Here is a 17,841-nt window from a genome sequence, read left to right as displayed (position 1 = left end):
CTAGTGAATGGATGGAAGCTCCCAGCCATGGCAAATATATATACTGGGATGGCATCAGACAGACCAATTGTGTAATAAAAAGCCTTGTGGTCGAGGACTCAATAGGATACGAGCTAGGGGGCTGGAGGCATTGCCCTGCAAACTTCTCATTGACAAAATTGTTGGGTTCACTTGTAATCAAATGATGATTTAGTTTCAAATACCTGTCAACAAGTCGATTCGGCAGTGTTATAGATGGTTGTAAAACTTTAGACATAATGATGGGTAGGGGGGGTGGGGGGGCTTTGATTTTGTGTCGATGGAAGCTATTCTAGGTTTTGTTGCATTAAAGGTGGGAGTTATGATATATTACTAGAATTTAAAAAATTAGCATTGAAATTGCTTGGACCCTTCTGACAATGAGACATTTTAAGGAATCGCTTTGTGGAACCCTGTGATTTGACAAAGAATGAGAAAATTGTCGACGATTTTGACCGTCGGCAAAATTGAGTAGAGCTGACAAATCATTCTATAAACGCTCTCAACGAAAAACACTTCCCATGTGCATTGTTGGCGGAGTTAAAGGTAGATTACACTTTTGCATGCGCCATGTTTCCTTGTTTAAGAGCAGGATTGGTGCTGATGGGGAAACTCTAAGAAAGGCATAATTTACTGTTTTTGCAGCCATGATGATATCTTCAGTTGTTCATGTCGCTCTTAACCAGACCTTTCTTTTACTTTCTTGTATCGTATATTTCAGCTCAAACCTCAAACAAAGTAGTCACTTTGAGAGTCCCTCGAATGCCACTAAACTAACATGACTGAAGGAAAGAAATCAAATGCAACTGTTGACTGAGCGGTGCAATCGAAACGAAAGGGGAAAATAGCATGCATTTGTAGATAAATACAAGTAGAGTTTCAAATCGTCAATCAAAAGAAAATGCGAAGCTGTAAAGGAAGGAAGAGGAGGGACAAAAGTGATTTTGGTGTTTGAGAAGCAAATCTGTTAAAGCAAAAAAGTTATCGCTTGTATCAGAATCTTGAATTTATGGGACACTAACATACATTAAGTTTCAATACTTGATCATTAAACAAAGAAAAAATAAAGCAGCATGGGACTTTTTCTCTTTTCAACGCAGAAGTGCAATTGCCATAAAGACTAGATGGGAGGAGACTCCATCGATGAAGTCAATTCCAACCGTGAATTGGGGGGGGGGGGGGAGGGAACTAGTACTTCTTCCATAAGATAACTTACTCACACTGATTCTTCACAGATACTTCCCTTTCACCATTCTGTGATCTCCAATTATGAGTGTAAAAGGCCAATATAGTGATGCATACTTTGTTTTTTGTTTTTGTTTTTTTTTAAATTATTTATAACAATTGTCGTCTGCATAGTATGATATTTCTAATTTGTGAGGTCCTTTTTATCTTGGAGACCAACCAAATCTTGCCATACTACAGTATGCTGCACTAATGAGCATTTCCAATGGTAGGGACGTTGTAGTAATTAGTTTCACAGTCTGCGGGAGGTGATACTGCAACCTTTTGTATTGCTGCCCTGTTCCTTCACCTCCAGACTTCCTTTCCCCTCTCAAGATTTTTTTAATAGTAAAAACTTTAGTATTTTGTATTCTATATGTATAGTGGAAGTTTGTGTTTGAATATGGAATATGACATTTGCATGGCTCACAAAGTAATTTTTAAAAGATTTCTTCTTTAATTGAAACTTTAAATAAGGAAAGATAGAGATGACAAGTGTACGGTTTTCCATTCTCAAAGGTGATCAAAATTAGAATAAAGTGGGCAGAGTGGTTTCTTATGCAACTTGCAGAAAGAGTGCTTTTCTTAAAATATAATAATAAGTTGATAGATATGTCATCTATCAAACAAATAAAAATCAACATGAATAGCCATGTTGCTCATGCTGCTTTGGAAATTCTAATGCTCAATATGTGGTTTGGAGATTGGTATATGCAAAGTGACTTGGGTAGGCACTTAAGCTTTTTCAGAACAGTTGTAGCAACAATATTGGTGGTAGTAGAACCCACAGTGGCAACTAAACGAAAAACAAACACAGTAAGAGCATATCTGGAAACATTATTTCTTTGTTTCATTTGACATTTGTGGAATGCTTTCCTTTGAGATAGTGATCCACCATCACCCATTTCATGAGGGCCCAATGAAATTTCCATTTTATTTTTCTCATTTCATGAAAAAGTGAAATTAGAATTTTTCAATACTAAGGTTTTCTTGAATATTATAAACTCAAAACCAGTATTGCAGAGCATTTACCTCTTTTGCATGGAAAGACCATAAGGCTCCAATCCTTCTCTTCTGTAGCACCAAATGTGAAACTAAAGAAATATTCTATTATACTAAACATAAAAAAAATAGAGAGTAAATTAAAAAAATTGAGATCTCTCCCTAGTCATTCCAAGTATAAACCTCAATTATAGTCTTGTTCAGAGAACAGTCAAGACCTCCTCCTGCAATTTAAAAGCTAGATTCTATATTTCGATGATTGGGGTTACGACGAGCACAAAATCTGAACAACTCTAGAATCGCTTTTTGGATTTGCAAGTAAAATAAAGAATCACTGCAAAGCATGATGCTTGCAGAGACTGGTAAAAGGAGCAAATATGCTGATGCAACAGTTTTGCCACCATCGACGATTGGGTTGGCGGAAACAGAAATATCAAATACAAGGCAAAATTGGATAGGTCCAAGTAAAGATAATTAATTATAAAGCACGTAAACCACATTGGCATTCATACGTGGATCTTCCAATATTCTACAGCGAATTAAAGCAGGAGATGCTTACTAAGTGGAATGCAAACTCAGCCTCGACTAAGGGATGGCGATGAATCCATAAAATAAACCAAAAAATAAAAAATAAAAAGTGATGGTGATGAGGCATGGTCAACTTGGCCATATTATACCATTAAGGTGAGACTAGCGGAAATGTATTGAGAGACAAAGTAAGCAATCAGATACTGTAGAATATCAGTAGGAGTAACAGCTGAGTCAGACAGCTTGCCCACATCACCCAAAGACATGGCTGCTTGTGTGGAACAATCACAAAACTATTCCACAGGTGAAAGCGTAATGTACACGACTTACACCTTGAATACAACTTTTTAAACCAACAAAACGAAGTAATCATTATTGATCGGAGACAAACCTGGAAATCCAGGAGATCTGAATTTCTAGCCTCATATCAATGAGACCATGTATTTGCATAACTGGGAAATCATCATTTTGAGGCTTTGATCTTTGTTAAATGATGTCTCAAACTTGAGGATGCATGATCGCCTGTAAACTAAATATGCAAGTCAATCAGTATATTCAACTTATACTCAGAGAAGCAACCACATTGATGCGGTTATACTTTATTCATCCACAAACTGCCTACTATCCATTTTCATACGTAATGCTGACTCAGTCAAAATCATCCTTAAGAATGAATATGAAGGAATATTACTTGAAGGGAAGGGAAACATACAGAAACTGAATCGACTTTCATTAGATTTTCACACTTCAAAGATTGAGATTGAACCACTACAAGATTTTATCTTTCTGTAACGTTCAAAAACAAAGTAATTCAAGCCCTCATTTATGTAGTCACACAGAAAACTATGGCAAAAGCACAGACAGTGAATCGGGCTGAACATGGTCTGACTTGGCACTTGAATCCACGAGTGCAGCAAAAACGCCTGATCATTTACGTATTTGATGTATTGAGGATTGGGTTTGAATATACGGTTTGGTGTGAAATCCGTAATGAGCACTGCCATACAGATTGTGCCCTTGCCCTTTAAATTCATACGGAGGTGACATTGAAAGGTTTCCACAGTCCGAGTCGAAAATCATGACTGCTTCATCACGAGGTTGACTCCAGTCAGGTGACATTCTTGGTGCGCTGGTGGGCTTTTGCTGTGGTGCAAGAGCAAAAGACTGATCATGTGAGGGAGGCTTATTATTTCCCGATGAGGTTTCTGTGAGATTGACAATTGTGATGTCGTGGATGCTTGGCCTTCTCTTGTCTTTTCCTCCTGATAGCTGCCTTATAAAGTACTTCTGAGCATGACTTGCCACTTGAGTTGGACTCTTAGAAATTACGTAATTCCGGGAGATATTTCTCCAGTCTCCTTTACCGTACTTTAGAAGCCCCATCAGAAATTGCCTGTAATTCATTACCAAACAACCCGTGTCAAGAACAAAAACATAACGGTCAAAAGAGTTCAAACTGCAGATTAGATCATTTAGGAGTGAATGAGACATGAATGCTAACAAGCTTGAGACTTTAGAGCAGTTCATCTCTATGATAAACAACATCAGCTGACCTATCCAAAGATATTCACAATTGCTTTGAAGTTTTTATGCGTGTATTTGGGTTTTCAAAGTTCACGACCAGCCAGTTGAAAAAGAACTGAGCTTGGTTAGTTTCCCATTGATTTAATGGATGACCCAGAAAAAAGGAACTCAAGTAAACCATGCACAAAGCAAGTCTACCAATTTGATGGTTTCTTTTCTTTAGTTTCCAGTTTCCACAGTAACTGAATAAAGGGCGTTGGAAATTCAATTTATTTGCACAACTAGCAACATAATTTAAAGAGCCAAAACACCTTCTTGTTTCATGGATTTTTCGGTAATTGATTAAAAGAGTTGTTGAAAACCTCACACTGGAAACAGAAATTTAAATATAGGAACAAAATTTGGAAGGAAATTCACCTGTGCTCTTCTTCTGTCCATGGCACCCCTTTCTTCCTTTCCTGATCAGGACCCCGAGCTGTTGAGGATTTTCTTCTATAGGCATCAAAGTTGCGATTATCAACCAACTCCAATTTGAAAGAAGAGGCAAGGTAACCGGGAATCGGAACCCGCCCTGATTCTATATCACTAACATCGTCTTCCAAATCCTTGTACTGCTTAATCACATCCCACACCGTCTTCCCGGGGATCATTTCCGCCACTTTTATCCATCGATCAGGAGTGGTCTCATCGTATATAGCAAGCGCTCTCTCAAACTTCTTGTTCTCCTCCCTAGTCCATTCTGTGCTCTGGCTTGCTTGGAGAAACCAATTGGAATCTGACATAAACGAAGCTGGATATAGAGTTTCCATAATTCCCAGTGCTAATATACCACAATAGCTGGATAATTCACATAAGCAGCACTGAAACTAGGCTTTTAAAGTGAGAGGAGTCTTAGAAACAGAGACAGAAGGCAGAGAGAATTTAATCTTTACCATGATTTAGAAGGCATTGAAATCAGAATCTTCTACTGGGAATCAAGAATCTCCTTTTCTTAATAGCATCAATTGAAGAATCTTAAAAAGACCCAACTTTTCAGAATCGAAGGAATCTTGGAAAATTATGAGCAATCTGATTTTGTTGCATTCGTTAAACGCCTCCAGAGAGAAAACCAAAACCCAGATGGAATTTGTGAATTTGAAGAAGAGAAGTCGAGACCTTTTGCAAAAATGAAGTTCAAAAAGTAAAATTTTTCATGCAACCCAGATTGCAACTCTTAGCCCACAAAGTGAGGAAGCTCGAGAAAAATACAGAAAACATGAAGAACCCAGTAGCAAGATGATCGAACAAGGTACAGGAAAGCATGACCCAGTTGAGAAAAGGGATGGATTCTGAAGAATCCGGAAAAGAAAAGGCGGGAAACAGTTTTTTATTGGGAAGAAGAAAGAGAAAGTAAATCTACATACACAAAGTGAATCCTAGATATGAATCACAACCAGTTGAGATTTTGCGGTTGGTTCTGAATGAGTTCGGAGGAGAGAAGAATCGGTGCTTGAAATGTGTCAAGTTGAAACCTCAATAGCAGCCTTAAGGCCTACTGTCCTAGTGACAATAGTCTCTTATTAATATAGGATGTTCGAGGAAATTGATAAGCTCCCATAAACAATTTTATTTATTTGTTGCTCCTAAAGGTGAATCATGAATGGAGATTGAGGCCACACCCCTTTACCCCTCTCAAATCTCATTTATCCAAAAACCCCACCAAATAGCAGAAGTAACTTCATGATTTTATAGTCCATGTGAGGCAAGCGATAAGTCTCCCATAAATACTTTTTTTTTCCCCCTCACATTTTGGAAAATGCTTGGTTTGAAAAGAAATCATATATAATTAATGTAAAAATTGATACGGTTTGATTTAGTACATCATGATTCATATTGTAAAATTTGATGTTCCAGCAACAACAGATTAAAAATCATTTCCAGTTTTTAACCATATATTTCTAAAAAATTCTCCCCAAAAAGAGCACTAAAGCGCCTGTAGCTCAGTGGATAGAGCGTCTGTTTCCTAAGCAGAAAGTCGTAGGTTCGACCCCTACCTGGCGCGCTCTTTAGACATTCTCTTTCATCTTTTTTGCAGTCCAGACTGCAGAGTCAAAGTGTGCTTATTTTCAAACAGCTAGCTTGTGAAGTAAACTTATTTATTTATGAGCCTAAGCCATAATATCTTTTCTAAATTGCACTAAAAAGTATAATTTCAACCCACAAACAAAAGGGAAAAAAATATATATATGTACAACGTCACTGACTTAAGTTGCCCACTTTTCTTATTCACCCGCCAAGGAACAAAAAAAGAAAAGAAACGAATCAACTACTAAATTCTAGCACTTGGGAAGGTCGCTAGGAGGTGGCGGCAGAGACTCGTTCGGGCCTTTACCATTGTCTACCAGGAATGCCATCTTAAGTCCCCACGTCGTGTGTACTTCCAAATGGCAATGCAAGAACCAAACACCTGCATTCCCCAAAGTCGAATATTTCAACAGTTTTGAGGACACATACATACTTTTGTTAAGAACTAGTGAATTTATGGCCTAATTGTCACACAAGCCAGAAGATTCTTCTCTAGTCTAGTCTATCTGTCTTTTTTCTTTTGATTTTGATTTTGGGGCTTGCTTTGTAGTGCCACGTCTTTCAATGGCCCTATTGTACAACTACTAAAAACAAAGCCCACTTCTTTCAGGAGTCGCATCAATGGCGATTCAATTCAAAATTGAAAGCACCTTAACTTAATTTTTTTTATTTTTTATTTTTTTATTGTTTCTTCCATGCCAAGACACTCTAGGTGCAATCTCATTATCAAGAAAAGACTTTTTCCGATTTTAGAATTCATTTTAGCATTATTGTCACGTTTTCTAGAATGATAACACGGCAAAACATCAAAATATTATTATAAAACAAGGCTGAACTTTACCTGGGTTATCCGCCCTGAATCTGATTGCAGTCCATCCAGCGGTAGGTACTGCAATTGTGTTCCTCTCGACAGGATCAACGAGGTTAAATTTCAGCGGATCCTTGTAGGGATCGAAGTTCCCTAACCCCTTCCCAACCACAAAGAAATTAAACCCATGCAGATGGGTTGGATGGTTCTCTGGTGCTATTACAGCTGTGCCTTGTAACACAATCTGGACTGTAGAATTATAAGCCAGTCTATACAGCCTGGTGCCATTCATGGTGTGGATATTAGATGGTGAGTTGCCAGTATAATTAAAAGGAATAGGTGGGTTTCCAGGAAAATCATCTGTAAAAACTCCTTGGATGTTGTAGTAATGGGCTTCAAGGAGAGCTACAGTTGGCATCACAAAGCTAACATTATTAATATCTGCCACAAGCTTGCTCCCATTAACACAAGTAGCACATGGATTAACCCCAACGCCTAAGAAGAAAAAAAGAGAATGGTCCAGGGTTAATGGGACTTTTGTTGGGTATTGTTTGGAGTTAAGGCTTCGAAGTGAGTCCATGAAAGCATGGATTAATGGAGTTGCATTTTGAGGAGGAACGGTGGTTAAGATGGTTGGGGGATGTGCAGGGGTGCCTTTGTAGCGCAATGTGGCATAGTTAGTCAAGTTGTCAAAGCCAATCGGAGCATCCATGAAAGGCGTGACTGCTATCAAGTACTTGCCAACGGCCTGATTTGCAGTTAGGAGGGCGTTTGTAGTTTGGCCAGGGCTGATGAATATAGTGTCAGTTTGGAAGGGCTTGGTGTAGGAGGCATCCACTTCAACAATTGTTAGACTGTGCCCCGCAATTTTGAAGAAAAGCTCATCGTTCACCGCTGCATTGATGATGCGTAGTAAATAGGTCTTGCCACTCTCAACATGTAAAGTGTAAGCCCCTGCACTTGCAGTTACAAACACCAAACATTTCAAATCGATCCTTAAGTCCCTCTAAACTTTACCCAGAAAAAAGAGAGGATTGATAATTATATGGTTTCATAATTATAGTGCAAAGATATATATACGAGATAAGAACAAGATTATGTATGAACCACATCAGATTGTCCGTACCCTGAGAAGAGCAACCAGTAACAGGTCCTGGGTGACCATTTATGGTATGCGTATCCGAAATATTAGGCGGCAAACCAGATTGCGTAGCTTGATTGACAACAGCTTCAACGTCTGCTTTCCACCATTCGGCTACGTACACAGTTAAGAATAAAAAGTAATAATTTCTGCGAAAATATACTTTATTTGTTTCCCCAAAAATATACCTACTTGAAAATTAACCGAATTTATTACAAAGACAAATTGAATGAATTTAGAGCTAGCTAGCTCACCTAAAATGATGATTTTTTCCTTCTGAGGTTTCGGAAATGGGTAAGGAATGCCTCGCTTTGGCAAGATAACAATAGCGCCATGTAAAGTTGCCCTCAACCAGGAGATATGTGCATGCCAAAGAAGCGTGCCTCTTTGGCCGGTGAGGTTGAAGGAGTGGATGAAGTTCTGCCCAGGTTGTATAGGGCATTGTGTGATATATACCGGTCCATCCGACCATCCGGTTCGAAGTTGTCTCACCCCATGCCTACCATTAATACAAGTAACAGTAATTGGCTAACAATATAATCAAAAGAAAAAAAACGCTAATTAACTGTAATTAGTGTATATTAATGCGTATAACAGTGCTTATGGTAGACTGCTAATGGAGTATTAGCATTGGACTAGCCAAAGTTGAGTTAATTTTAGCTGAAATTTTCATATTTATCTAATTAATTAACAACCCATTTTTAAATACAGTACAATACACACACACACACACACCATATCTCACCCTTTAAGTTTTTCTCCGCCCCATAATTAATTTAGATTTATTATTCTCTATTAATTCTTTCTTTTCTTTACATCTGTTTCAGAAAAACCATACATGATCACACTTTCTGAAGCTCTTTCCTCAATTTAAACATAAACCCCCCCAAAAATGATTTTGCTTTTACTACTACAGTACGTAGCTAGTTAGCTACAGTTTCCAGTTACATAATTGGAAAGCAAATGTAACAAACTAAAAAATCATTCTAACGATGGCTACTCCAATATTATAGGGATGAATCGAAGGATTCTAATCAAATCGGAGTTAAAATAGAAATTTGGCTTTATCCAATTCTAAACCCGGCCAGTACTATTTTTTGAAAGTCTGTGTTCAAAGTAAAGGCAGAATTATTCTCACCAGTGGATTGTCACATTGTGTGTAATGTGGTTGGTAACCCTTACGATCACGGTATCATCTTCCCTTGCATAGAGAGTTGGCCCCGGAAATTGCCCATTGACAGTGGCAATGGCTTTTGTTGCACAAAGCTTTGTTGTGTTCTTCAGGACCACCTACACATACAGCAGCCAGAGAGTTTTAAGAAAACAATATGATGAATTATAATGAAGGGACGACGTACGGTCTCTTAAGAAGTTTGTGGAGATCTCAGACCATTTTCTGTTTTTGTTGATTTATCATGACTAGATACACGAGATAATTCTTAGTGTTGTGTATAATTTCAACTCCACTGATCAATGATCATGCATGAGTTCTTGTGCTGCAGTACCCAGTAGTACACGTACCCTTTGCCAGGTGATCCTCTACATGTATGCTTGCATGAAAACACTTTTACGCGGTTAAAAGATTAGCAATAGAACCGATCTTGATAATGTAAGCTCTATATATATTGGCCAGAAACATAAACGTAGGTTCTAATTGTGTCGTCTTCGATTTCATGTACAGAGAATTGCGAGAATGCATGGCCTTTCCGCCCATCACAGGCAACATTGATGACGCCGTACTTGCCAGCTTTCTTAATTAGGCTATGTATTGCATGGCATTCCCAAGGCTGAATTATGATGTACTCACTCGAACAAAATGAACGAAGTATTTTGAAAAAGTTTGCTTACATTGAAATTGTACCGACGAACCAAGGACTCAGCCAATGATGGAAATAAGAAGACTCCAAGTAACATTAATGTCCGAAACCGACGATCCATTCTCTCTCTCTCTCTCTCTCTCTCTCTCTCTCTCTCTCTCTCTCTCTCTCTCTCTCTCTCTCTCCAAGCTTAGTGTCTGACTTACTCTGCAACGACTGATCACCTCGACTATAAAAAGGAATAAATCTTTGATGTCATGTCCTTTTTCATCGGTAGGTGAATGAAGAGGGCCGGCCATACATTTTAGCTAGTTTTCTTCCATGCTACACAAAGTACTCTGGCCGTTTGTGTATGTAAGCTATAAGCCCTCGTTGCTATTTTCAAATTACCGAAACCCACGAGTTCTGAAACTTACAGCTCAACTAACAGAATCTCTCTCTCTCTCTCTCTCTCATCTCTCTCTCTCTCTCTCTCATCTCTCTCTCTCTCTCTCTCTCTCTCTCTCTCTCTCTCTCTCTCTCTCTCTCTCTCTCTCTCTCTCTCTCTCTCTCTCCGTGTGAAAAAAAAGCTATAAAAATCCTATTTTTCCTAGTTTTTAGTTTAATTATGATACATGCATTTGTTTGGATTTTAAGCTAGCATTAAGTAATGAATACGATTTAAACTCAAGATAGTGCTCATTCATGATGATGATAACAAAACGGAAGAACTCTTGCAACCATGTCCAGCCGTGCACAAAAGATTCAAATGGTCGTTTCATGATTCGAATCAGCCCTCATTAATATATTTATATCTATCTTAATCCTTCTAGCTGTTCAGAACATTTGTGAGGCACTTAAATTAACTCCGACCCCTCAATCCATCCTGTCGTATTAGTTATATATATATATATAGATGCATGTATTCGGGTGCTACGTACATAATATATATATATATATATATATATATATATATATATACTCTTCGAGAAGGGCATAACTAGAGTAGGAGACGGGCCGGGGCATATGGTGGTAAAGGTGTTGAGTAGTTGTCCTAGTTTTCAGGTCATCGGTACGTATGTAATGGTTGAGCCATAGTTTGTCAACACGAGATTTTTATAGTTGAGCCATAGTTTTCAGGTCATCGGTATGTAATGATCTGATTTGCTGTCCATCAAAGCCTAAAAACTCTCCTGCAAGTTTCAAATCCCACATGATCTTTTTCATTATATATATATTTATTTATATTGATTTTGTCAAACCTCAGCTATATACTTGTTTTCATCATATCTTTCTTCATATGTGTGGTATGTACCAAGAACAAAACCCACCTACAAGGCTATAAGTTCCAAATCCCACGTCTTTTTCACCGCTCCCTTTCGACTTCCACATTTTTCTCGTTATTCTTCTCTCTCATTCACTATAAATAGACGTTACTCGCAAGAATTTACTAGTCGTCAGCAGCATGAATTAACGAGAAAGGTCAAAAAGTTAAGAGGAAGAAGAACGTCTTGCAAAAAGCCAAAATTCAAAGCGGTAGCTAAAGAAAATGTACGGAGTGGATTCTCTCTTAATAATAGCAAAATCGAAATTTAGTGGATAAAAAACCTTCTATGCGCATCATGGCCTTCATGCTCACCGGATTCCCATGCAGTTCTTTGTTGCTTGATATAGAATGCTTGTGATTCCATTAGGAAAATCTCTAGCCTAGCTAGGCCTCGATACATATTAACTTGGAATGTTATAGGTTTAGATCCGACAATATAATATCCAACAATCATTCACATTGTTATATTTCGGAACAAGATTTCCAGATCACATGAAAAACTCCAAAAGTGCATCATGCATGCATATGCTTCTCAATCTGGTTTGGATGCAGTTGCTTCAATAACACCCTCAATTCCATTAATGCAAGATTTATAGAGATATCCTAGATAATCAATAAGGCTGTCCTCACATGCGCCTTCTAAAGGGTTTAACTCAAATGACCAGTCCACTAGCTAATGTGGAATTATCCCCATAATCTACAAGTTTTAATGAATTTACAGATCCATCTAAACCCACATTGCTTGCTTCCATTCTATGAGCATAACAACGAGATGATGAATCCATGGAAACCAGCCTCTCCTTGATCCATGACCTTTCTCCATCTTGCTGAGGGAACATGAAACCAGAGACCAGCCGAACATAGCCGGGCATGCCCTCTTCCCCTGCTACGTCTGTGCATTCTTCGACCATCGGCATCCATTCTGTTAGCTTTTTGCTTTGAGAAACCACGGTCCAGACTTTGTCTATGGGTGCACCCACGATGCCTCCAACTGATCCATGCCATTTCCATTTTCCAGCTTCCAATCCCTGCAGCAAAAATAGATCTAGAAAATTAAAAGTTCGTCGGTCTCGCCTGGCCCAATATGTAAGCTAGCGCTCATGATTTAAGGTTACTCTAACAGATGGAAAAGAGAGAGCGGATTACCAGGATAAATAAATTTCAAAGCTTTGGAACACATACCATGCTCATGATCTATGTCTCGTTCTCGGTTTAGCTCTGTCTAGAAAAAAGTTTTGCTACTGTAATATGCACCAGATGGCTGCTTATAAGATTGAGGGAGTGAACCTCAGTAATTTCTCAAGGAATCCAAGGAAGCGGATCAAGCTATGCAAGTTTTGGTGTGTTACTTTAGAAGACAAATGGTAAGAGCTTACCGGGGATAACTTCAAGGCTAATTGAGTTACAATATTTAAATTTGAATCTTGGGTTGTTTCCCAAGTCTTATTCAGCTATTAAAATATCATCTTCTCTTGGGAAGTGCGGTGAGCAACTGTATTTGTTCCAAATTGATATTTTCTGCAATAATATTTATACAATTTTGGACAGGTAACAATTAGAAGGAAAATAATAAACACACAATACTTTTTTACAACATTTTATACCTGTCCCGCATATCCACAAGAATGAGCTCGACTCTCAAACACTGTCCCGCATATCACACTATAAGTGATCATGCACAAAAATCAGATTTGGAAAGATTGACACCTTCAATTGCGTGATCTCCAGCTGCGGTGATTTTTGTGCATGATCACTTATAGCACACCCTTTGTCATGTGAAACATTTAACAAATTCATTCAAAATAAAGTGAGTATGGGAAGGTTGAGTTGGGCTTGTGGATGCTTATGCCGTACTAAAACTACATTTTTGAATACCCTGGAGCTGAAAGACGGAGAGGTGGATGGTGGAGATACTAGTTCAAGGTTAACAGAGGTCAGCCACGAGGCAGCTGCTGCATAGATAGCTGAGAAATTGGCTTGGAGGCTAAGGTCCTCTTGAACAGTATGGTATCAATTCAACACCCCACGAATGATGAATTGGATTTTCAATCTATTTCTTTTTTTCCCAACATCTCACCGCTTGGTAAATACTAATATAACTAAATGTAAACTACTTATTTACGCCAAGCGTCTCGGTGGTTATAGTTTTCAATAACCAACAATTACAACTGCAAGCCTTGGTAAGTAGGCAAGTCCTTGTACATTTTCAGCTTGAGCCGAAACGAAGAAATAATCTTACTGTTTAGCAATTATGAAGTGAAAATATATAATACGATCGATCGACCATATCAATAAATATTACAAAGGAAAAAGTAAACCGCGAAACTCTTTTTATTTTATTTTTTTGCTGAATAAGTCATCATAAATATTCAAAAGACTGTTTGCACCTACAAAACATACTAAGGGAGGGTCATAGACCTCGTCCAATTTACAACATGAAGTTAACCGCTAAACGCTGATAACAGAAGGCCACTAAATTATTCACGGTGTAAGCATGCATGTCAAAGACGTCCGACCACCAGACTGAAAAATAACCACCACTTTGTAATTGCTACTCGTATGCAGAAATTATTACATGTACCTGTAGGAAGTGACAGGAGAAAACAAAACATGGCAAGCATTCTGTTACAAAGATGGACCAAGTGATTGCAGGCGCTGCAACCATGCCATCCGTACACTAGGGTTCTTCAGTTGAAGAAAAACTTCCCTGTATTCCTTCTTCAGGAATATATCTAATGCAAACAAGTAGAGGTCACTTCCTGGTTCTACTTCTTCCATTCCATCAAGACAGTCAATGCATTCCCCAATACTATAACTGAGTTTGCCTCCTCTAGATGGAACAAACTGAGCCTCTCCGTGAATCATTAAGGCACCTCTTGATTCAACAGCATCACAAAAACGTTCAGTTTTCTCATCTGGCTTAGATATTACTGGTTCTCTGTTGCTTAAGTGAGGCATTGTTGACCTATTGTTGTACTTCCTACGCCGACTAGTTGGTTCGGTCTCTGCAGTAACGGTGCTTCCATCAAAAATGGTCTCCAGTTTGTCAGCAAGCTCAAGTTCCTTGAAGCGGAATTGTGAAGCTGCTGGGTTTGCCTGTAACAAAAACTTTTCACTATTACCATTCCAAAACTCAAGCAGTGCCAATTAGCTTTTCCCCAATTGTCAATTAAATAGAAATAGCTCCTGATAAATTATATAGAAACAGATAGTGTTCAATTCATTCAGCAAACCTGCAAATATTCTTCCCAATTTTCTTCACTCGCACCAAATTTATTGGTGTTTGGATCCCACTTCATACTTGGAGTGCCAATTAGGTTAGACCATACCTTCCAGCGTTCCTTGGTAACATTCCAATGATTCTTTAGCTGCAGTGTCTCATAACTCAGGCCAGTCTGTTTCTGAAATGATTCAAAAATAGTTCTCCAACCTTCCTTAGTAAAACGTGATCCAGGCTTATTCCCCTTTAACTTCTGTTCTAGACATAGATCAATGAATATTTTGTGTATAACAGGCGTCCAAATGGCTTTTGCATTGGAAGGCAATGAGATAGATATGCTTTGTTCACTTGCAACTGGTATGCCCTGAGTAGACTGAGCCATAACAGCACTCCTCAATTCATCATCAGGTAGATGCTCCTCCTTCACAGTAGGTGTTGTTATTGCTTCCTCTTTCACATACAAAGGGGAGGAGATCAGACAACAATTGTTCCTCTTATACCTTGTCGAAAGATGTATCCATGCACCATTTATTGTTCCATTCAAGATAATTTCTAATTTGTCAACATTCTGCAGTTCCATGAATTGAAATTGTGCAGCTTCTGGGTTGGCCTATAAAAAAAATCTCAAACTTAACATATATCTGGAATTCATGAAGAACATGAAAAGTTTTAACTAAATTAGCATAACCTGCTGAGTAGCCAGCTATCATACCTTTATATAATGGGCCCAATCCTCTTTAGTAGCACCCAATTTCTTGGTTCCTGGATCCCATTTCATGCTGCTATCACCAATCAGCTTAACCCAGATTTTCCATTGTAACTTGGTAAGCGACCAGTGATTCTTCATTTGTTTGATATCATACCTCGAACCAGTCTTTTCATAAAATGATTCGACAATATTATTCCAACCCTCCTTAGTAAAATGCGTCCCGGGCTTATTCCCCTTTAAAGTTTCATCAAGACATAGGTCAACAAATATTTTGTGGTAGGAAGGAGTCCAATGGGCCTTTTCAGTTGGTATGTGAGACATTCTTTCTTCAATTGAAATTCACCTGGCAGACTCCACGGGCATCATAGAACAAAGAATCAGTTATAATAATAATCACAATTAAAAGACGCCTACCGGATTCACTATCACCATGATCTACAGTCTAGATCAATATTCCCCACCACACCCCCTCCCCAACAATTAAAAAAAAAAAGACCATGTCCGCAAAGTATTTAAACATTCGTGAGAAATAAAAAATGGGAAAATTATGAAACTAATAACAATTCCACATCCGAGAACCCAAAACACTATCATTGATCTACAATAGAAATACGTGATTAAAAGTCGGAAATCTTGTCCAGTTAAAAGTCAAACATAAAATCAACCAAGTTTTCCAGGTATATTCAGCGCCATGAGGGGTAAAAATTAAAATATAGACATGAACGCATAAATCTAAATGTAAGCAATTAGAAGCATTTAGACCCAGATAGATATCCGGTATCTAAGCAAACTAAATATAGGTATATTCTGCCAAGCGAGGTTTATAGAAGGTCGACTGTAAACCTCGATAAATTTTGTACCTTTAATGACATTTACAACGGATTGAGACGTCAAAATGAATACAAGAAATGACTATAGCCCATAAAAATCTGGATTTCGTTCAACAACATTTTAGAACCAAAGTGGTAGGAAACTGGAGTATGCCAATTACCCAGGTGGAGGCTTAGGGCTCACCGCCAAAACAGAATTAAAATATCCTCCAATCCCTCCCATTTTTCAGAGAGAGGTACAAAAATAGCCTCAATGTAGCTAGATTAGTTTTATAGGCTGCAAAAAATTGTACCTTAAGCACCAGTATTCGGAAACCCTTTTGAGGATATTTGCAGAGAGGTGAAGTAGTCGCATTCGAAACGACCGCCTTAAATCTGGACTGAGCTTCGCGACTATGGATGATGATGGTTCCTGACCACTCCTCTCATTTGAAAAGCGGCACAGAAACGAGAAATCTTCTCTTTACTTCAGCGAGTGAGGAAAGTCCACCTTGTTTAGTTTGGCAATTTTTTCAATTGTTTATATATATATATATATATATATTAAATAACTTTTAAATCAAACAAAAAAAAAATATCCTGTTTTGAATTTAAATTATTACATAATCTTTATCCAAACATAAAATTTAAAATAAAAACTGTTTTAAAAAAATTATATTTAGTTCTATTATTCACTTTAACAAATTTTAATATAAAAAATATTTAAAATAATTTATGCAATTTTTTTCCTCTCAATTCACAAAATCGAATAAAATAAACATTTTAAACTTTTCTAAAAATCTTGAAAACAAACATGTAATGATAAAGGCGTTGAAATTTAATCTTTGATTTTTAAATATCTTTCTAATTTAAATTGTGTCCATTAAATTTGAGGAAGTTTCATTTGACCATGGCTCTTTGGATTTTTCTTTTAAGTATTTTAGATAAAAAAAAAACAACCTGCGATAAAAATTAAATAAAATGTTAAAATATTATTTTTTAATATTATTATTATTTAAAAATTAAAAAAATTAAATTAAAATTTAAAAAGTTGAATTATTTATTATATTTTATATGAAAATTTATAAAAGTCATAATAATGAGATTAGAAGAATCCAAACAGGTACTTAATTAGGCAACCCTATTCCCTACTCGGTGAGAAGACCACCATGAAAAACATATGCACTACAAACAAAGCTCCCTTCCTGTTGGAAACATAGAATTGAAACCGTGGTTTAAGCTTATAACACAAACAGGGCAACAAAGAAGAAACATTTTTTTTTCACCTCCTCTGGCCAGTGATGAAGGCAGTCAATACAAGGAATCATTAAAGAAAAAAAAAAATTCAAATTACACTCCAAATTATAAAAACTAACAAATTGGTGTCATAAATTATCGAATTTTTCTAATTTACACTGTGATTTGAAGTTATTTGAAAGAAACAAGCCATTCTATTCATTATTTTTACACTATACCACACTTTATTTTTTATTTTTGTTTATTCTTGCTAAACTAAAAAAATTATTCTGGTCATCATCTTGCAGTGATGAGTAAAATTCGTTAAAGAAATCTTTCATTTTTTTAAAATTAAAAGTTACTTATCATTCCCACAATGTAAATGCCAGCATCCTTCCTGCTTCTATGCTAATGCACAATCAGCAACCCTGTGTT

The 17,841-nt window shown here is 37.4% G+C and overlaps 4 protein-coding genes and 1 non-coding gene across 7 annotated transcripts; 1 reads left to right on the top strand and 4 right to left on the bottom strand.

The window, feature by feature from the left end:
* Positions 1-3,481: 3,481 nt before the first annotated feature.
* On the bottom strand, positions 3,482-6,263 carry LOC122301466 (transcription factor DIVARICATA-like). 2 transcript variants are annotated; one of them, XM_043112841.1, is made up of 3 exons: positions 5,229-6,263; positions 4,714-5,071; positions 3,482-4,165 (listed from the first exon to the last, which is right to left on the bottom strand). In XM_043112841.1, exons 2-3 carry the CDS (start codon positions 4,944-4,946, stop codon positions 3,700-3,702), a joined length of 699 nt encoding a protein of 232 aa, XP_042968775.1. In that variant the 5' UTR covers positions 4,947-5,071; positions 5,229-6,263; the 3' UTR covers positions 3,482-3,699. The 2 variants fall into 2 exon arrangements, with proteins under 2 accessions (XP_042968775.1, XP_042968774.1); XM_043112840.1 differs by having other exon boundaries at positions 4,714-6,263.
* Position 6,264: 1 nt separating this feature from the next.
* On the top strand, positions 6,265-6,337 carry TRNAR-CCU. The gene has a single exon. It is a non-coding gene; the product is annotated as a tRNA-Arg (tRNA).
* Positions 6,338-6,414: 77 nt separating this feature from the next.
* On the bottom strand, positions 6,415-10,318 carry LOC122301463 (laccase-4-like). The gene is made up of 6 exons (XM_043112837.1): positions 10,158-10,318; positions 9,448-9,599; positions 8,564-8,808; positions 8,295-8,423; positions 7,202-8,122; positions 6,415-6,742 (listed from the first exon to the last, which is right to left on the bottom strand). The coding sequence occupies exons 1-6, from the start codon at positions 10,245-10,247 to the stop codon at positions 6,612-6,614; spliced, it is 1,668 nt and encodes a 555-aa protein (XP_042968771.1). The 5' UTR covers positions 10,248-10,318; the 3' UTR covers positions 6,415-6,611.
* Positions 10,319-12,085: 1,767 nt separating this feature from the next.
* Positions 12,086-12,623, bottom strand: LOC122301929. Its single transcript, XM_043113278.1, has 2 exons — positions 12,615-12,623; positions 12,086-12,460 (listed from the first exon to the last, which is right to left on the bottom strand). The coding sequence occupies exons 1-2, from the start codon at positions 12,621-12,623 to the stop codon at positions 12,086-12,088; spliced, it is 384 nt and encodes a 127-aa protein (XP_042969212.1).
* Positions 12,624-13,745: 1,122 nt separating this feature from the next.
* Positions 13,746-16,698, bottom strand: LOC122301464 (L10-interacting MYB domain-containing protein). Of its 2 annotated transcripts, none has more exons than XM_043112839.1 (4): positions 16,485-16,698; positions 15,365-15,712; positions 14,666-15,262; positions 13,746-14,528 (listed from the first exon to the last, which is right to left on the bottom strand). In XM_043112839.1, the coding sequence occupies exons 2-4, from the start codon at positions 15,680-15,682 to the stop codon at positions 14,058-14,060; spliced, it is 1,386 nt and encodes a 461-aa protein (XP_042968773.1). In that variant the 5' UTR covers positions 15,683-15,712; positions 16,485-16,698; the 3' UTR covers positions 13,746-14,057. The 2 variants fall into 2 exon arrangements, with proteins under 2 accessions (XP_042968773.1, XP_042968772.1); XM_043112838.1 differs by having other exon boundaries at positions 15,365-15,704.
* Between the last annotated feature and the right edge of the window lie 1,143 nt (positions 16,699-17,841).

The sequence above is a fragment of the Carya illinoinensis genome, chromosome 2 (genome assembly GCF_018687715.1).
Source record: "Carya illinoinensis cultivar Pawnee chromosome 2, C.illinoinensisPawnee_v1, whole genome shotgun sequence".
Taxonomy (NCBI): Eukaryota; Viridiplantae; Streptophyta; class Magnoliopsida; order Fagales; family Juglandaceae; genus Carya; species Carya illinoinensis.
The sequence above is the reverse complement of the archived record's forward strand: the minus strand, read 5'-3'. Positions and strand labels throughout refer to the sequence as shown.

Excerpts from the sequence above, each read along its gene's own strand:
- LOC122301464 (XM_043112839.1), bottom strand. The coding sequence starts at position 15,682 with ATGTCTCACATACCAACTGAAAAGGCCCATTGGACTCCTTCCTACCAC. Across the intron at positions 15,263-15,364 it reads ATTGGGCCCATTATATAAAG|GCCAACCCAGAAGCTGCACA; the intron begins GTATGATAGCTG and ends TTTTTTTTATAG. Across the intron at positions 14,529-14,665 it reads ATTGGGAAGAATATTTGCAG|GCAAACCCAGCAGCTTCACA; the intron begins GTTTGCTGAATG and ends TTTTTGTTACAG.
- LOC122301466 (XM_043112840.1), bottom strand. The coding sequence starts at position 5,105 with ATGGAAACTCTATATCCAGCTTCGTTTATGTCAGATTCCAATTGGTTT. Across the intron at positions 4,166-4,713 it reads TGGACAGAAGAAGAGCACAG|GCAATTTCTGATGGGGCTTC; the intron begins GTGAATTTCCTT and ends AATGAATTACAG.
- LOC122301463 (XM_043112837.1), bottom strand. The coding sequence starts at position 10,247 with ATGGATCGTCGGTTTCGGACATTAATGTTACTTGGAGTCTTCTTATTT. Across the intron at positions 8,123-8,294 it reads TACTGGTTGCTCTTCTCAGG|GGGCTTACACTTTACATGTT; the intron begins GTACGGACAATC and ends CTGCAAGTGCAG. Across the intron at positions 6,743-7,201 it reads ATTCAGGGCGGATAACCCAG|GTGTTTGGTTCTTGCATTGC; the intron begins GTAAAGTTCAGC and ends TGGGGAATGCAG.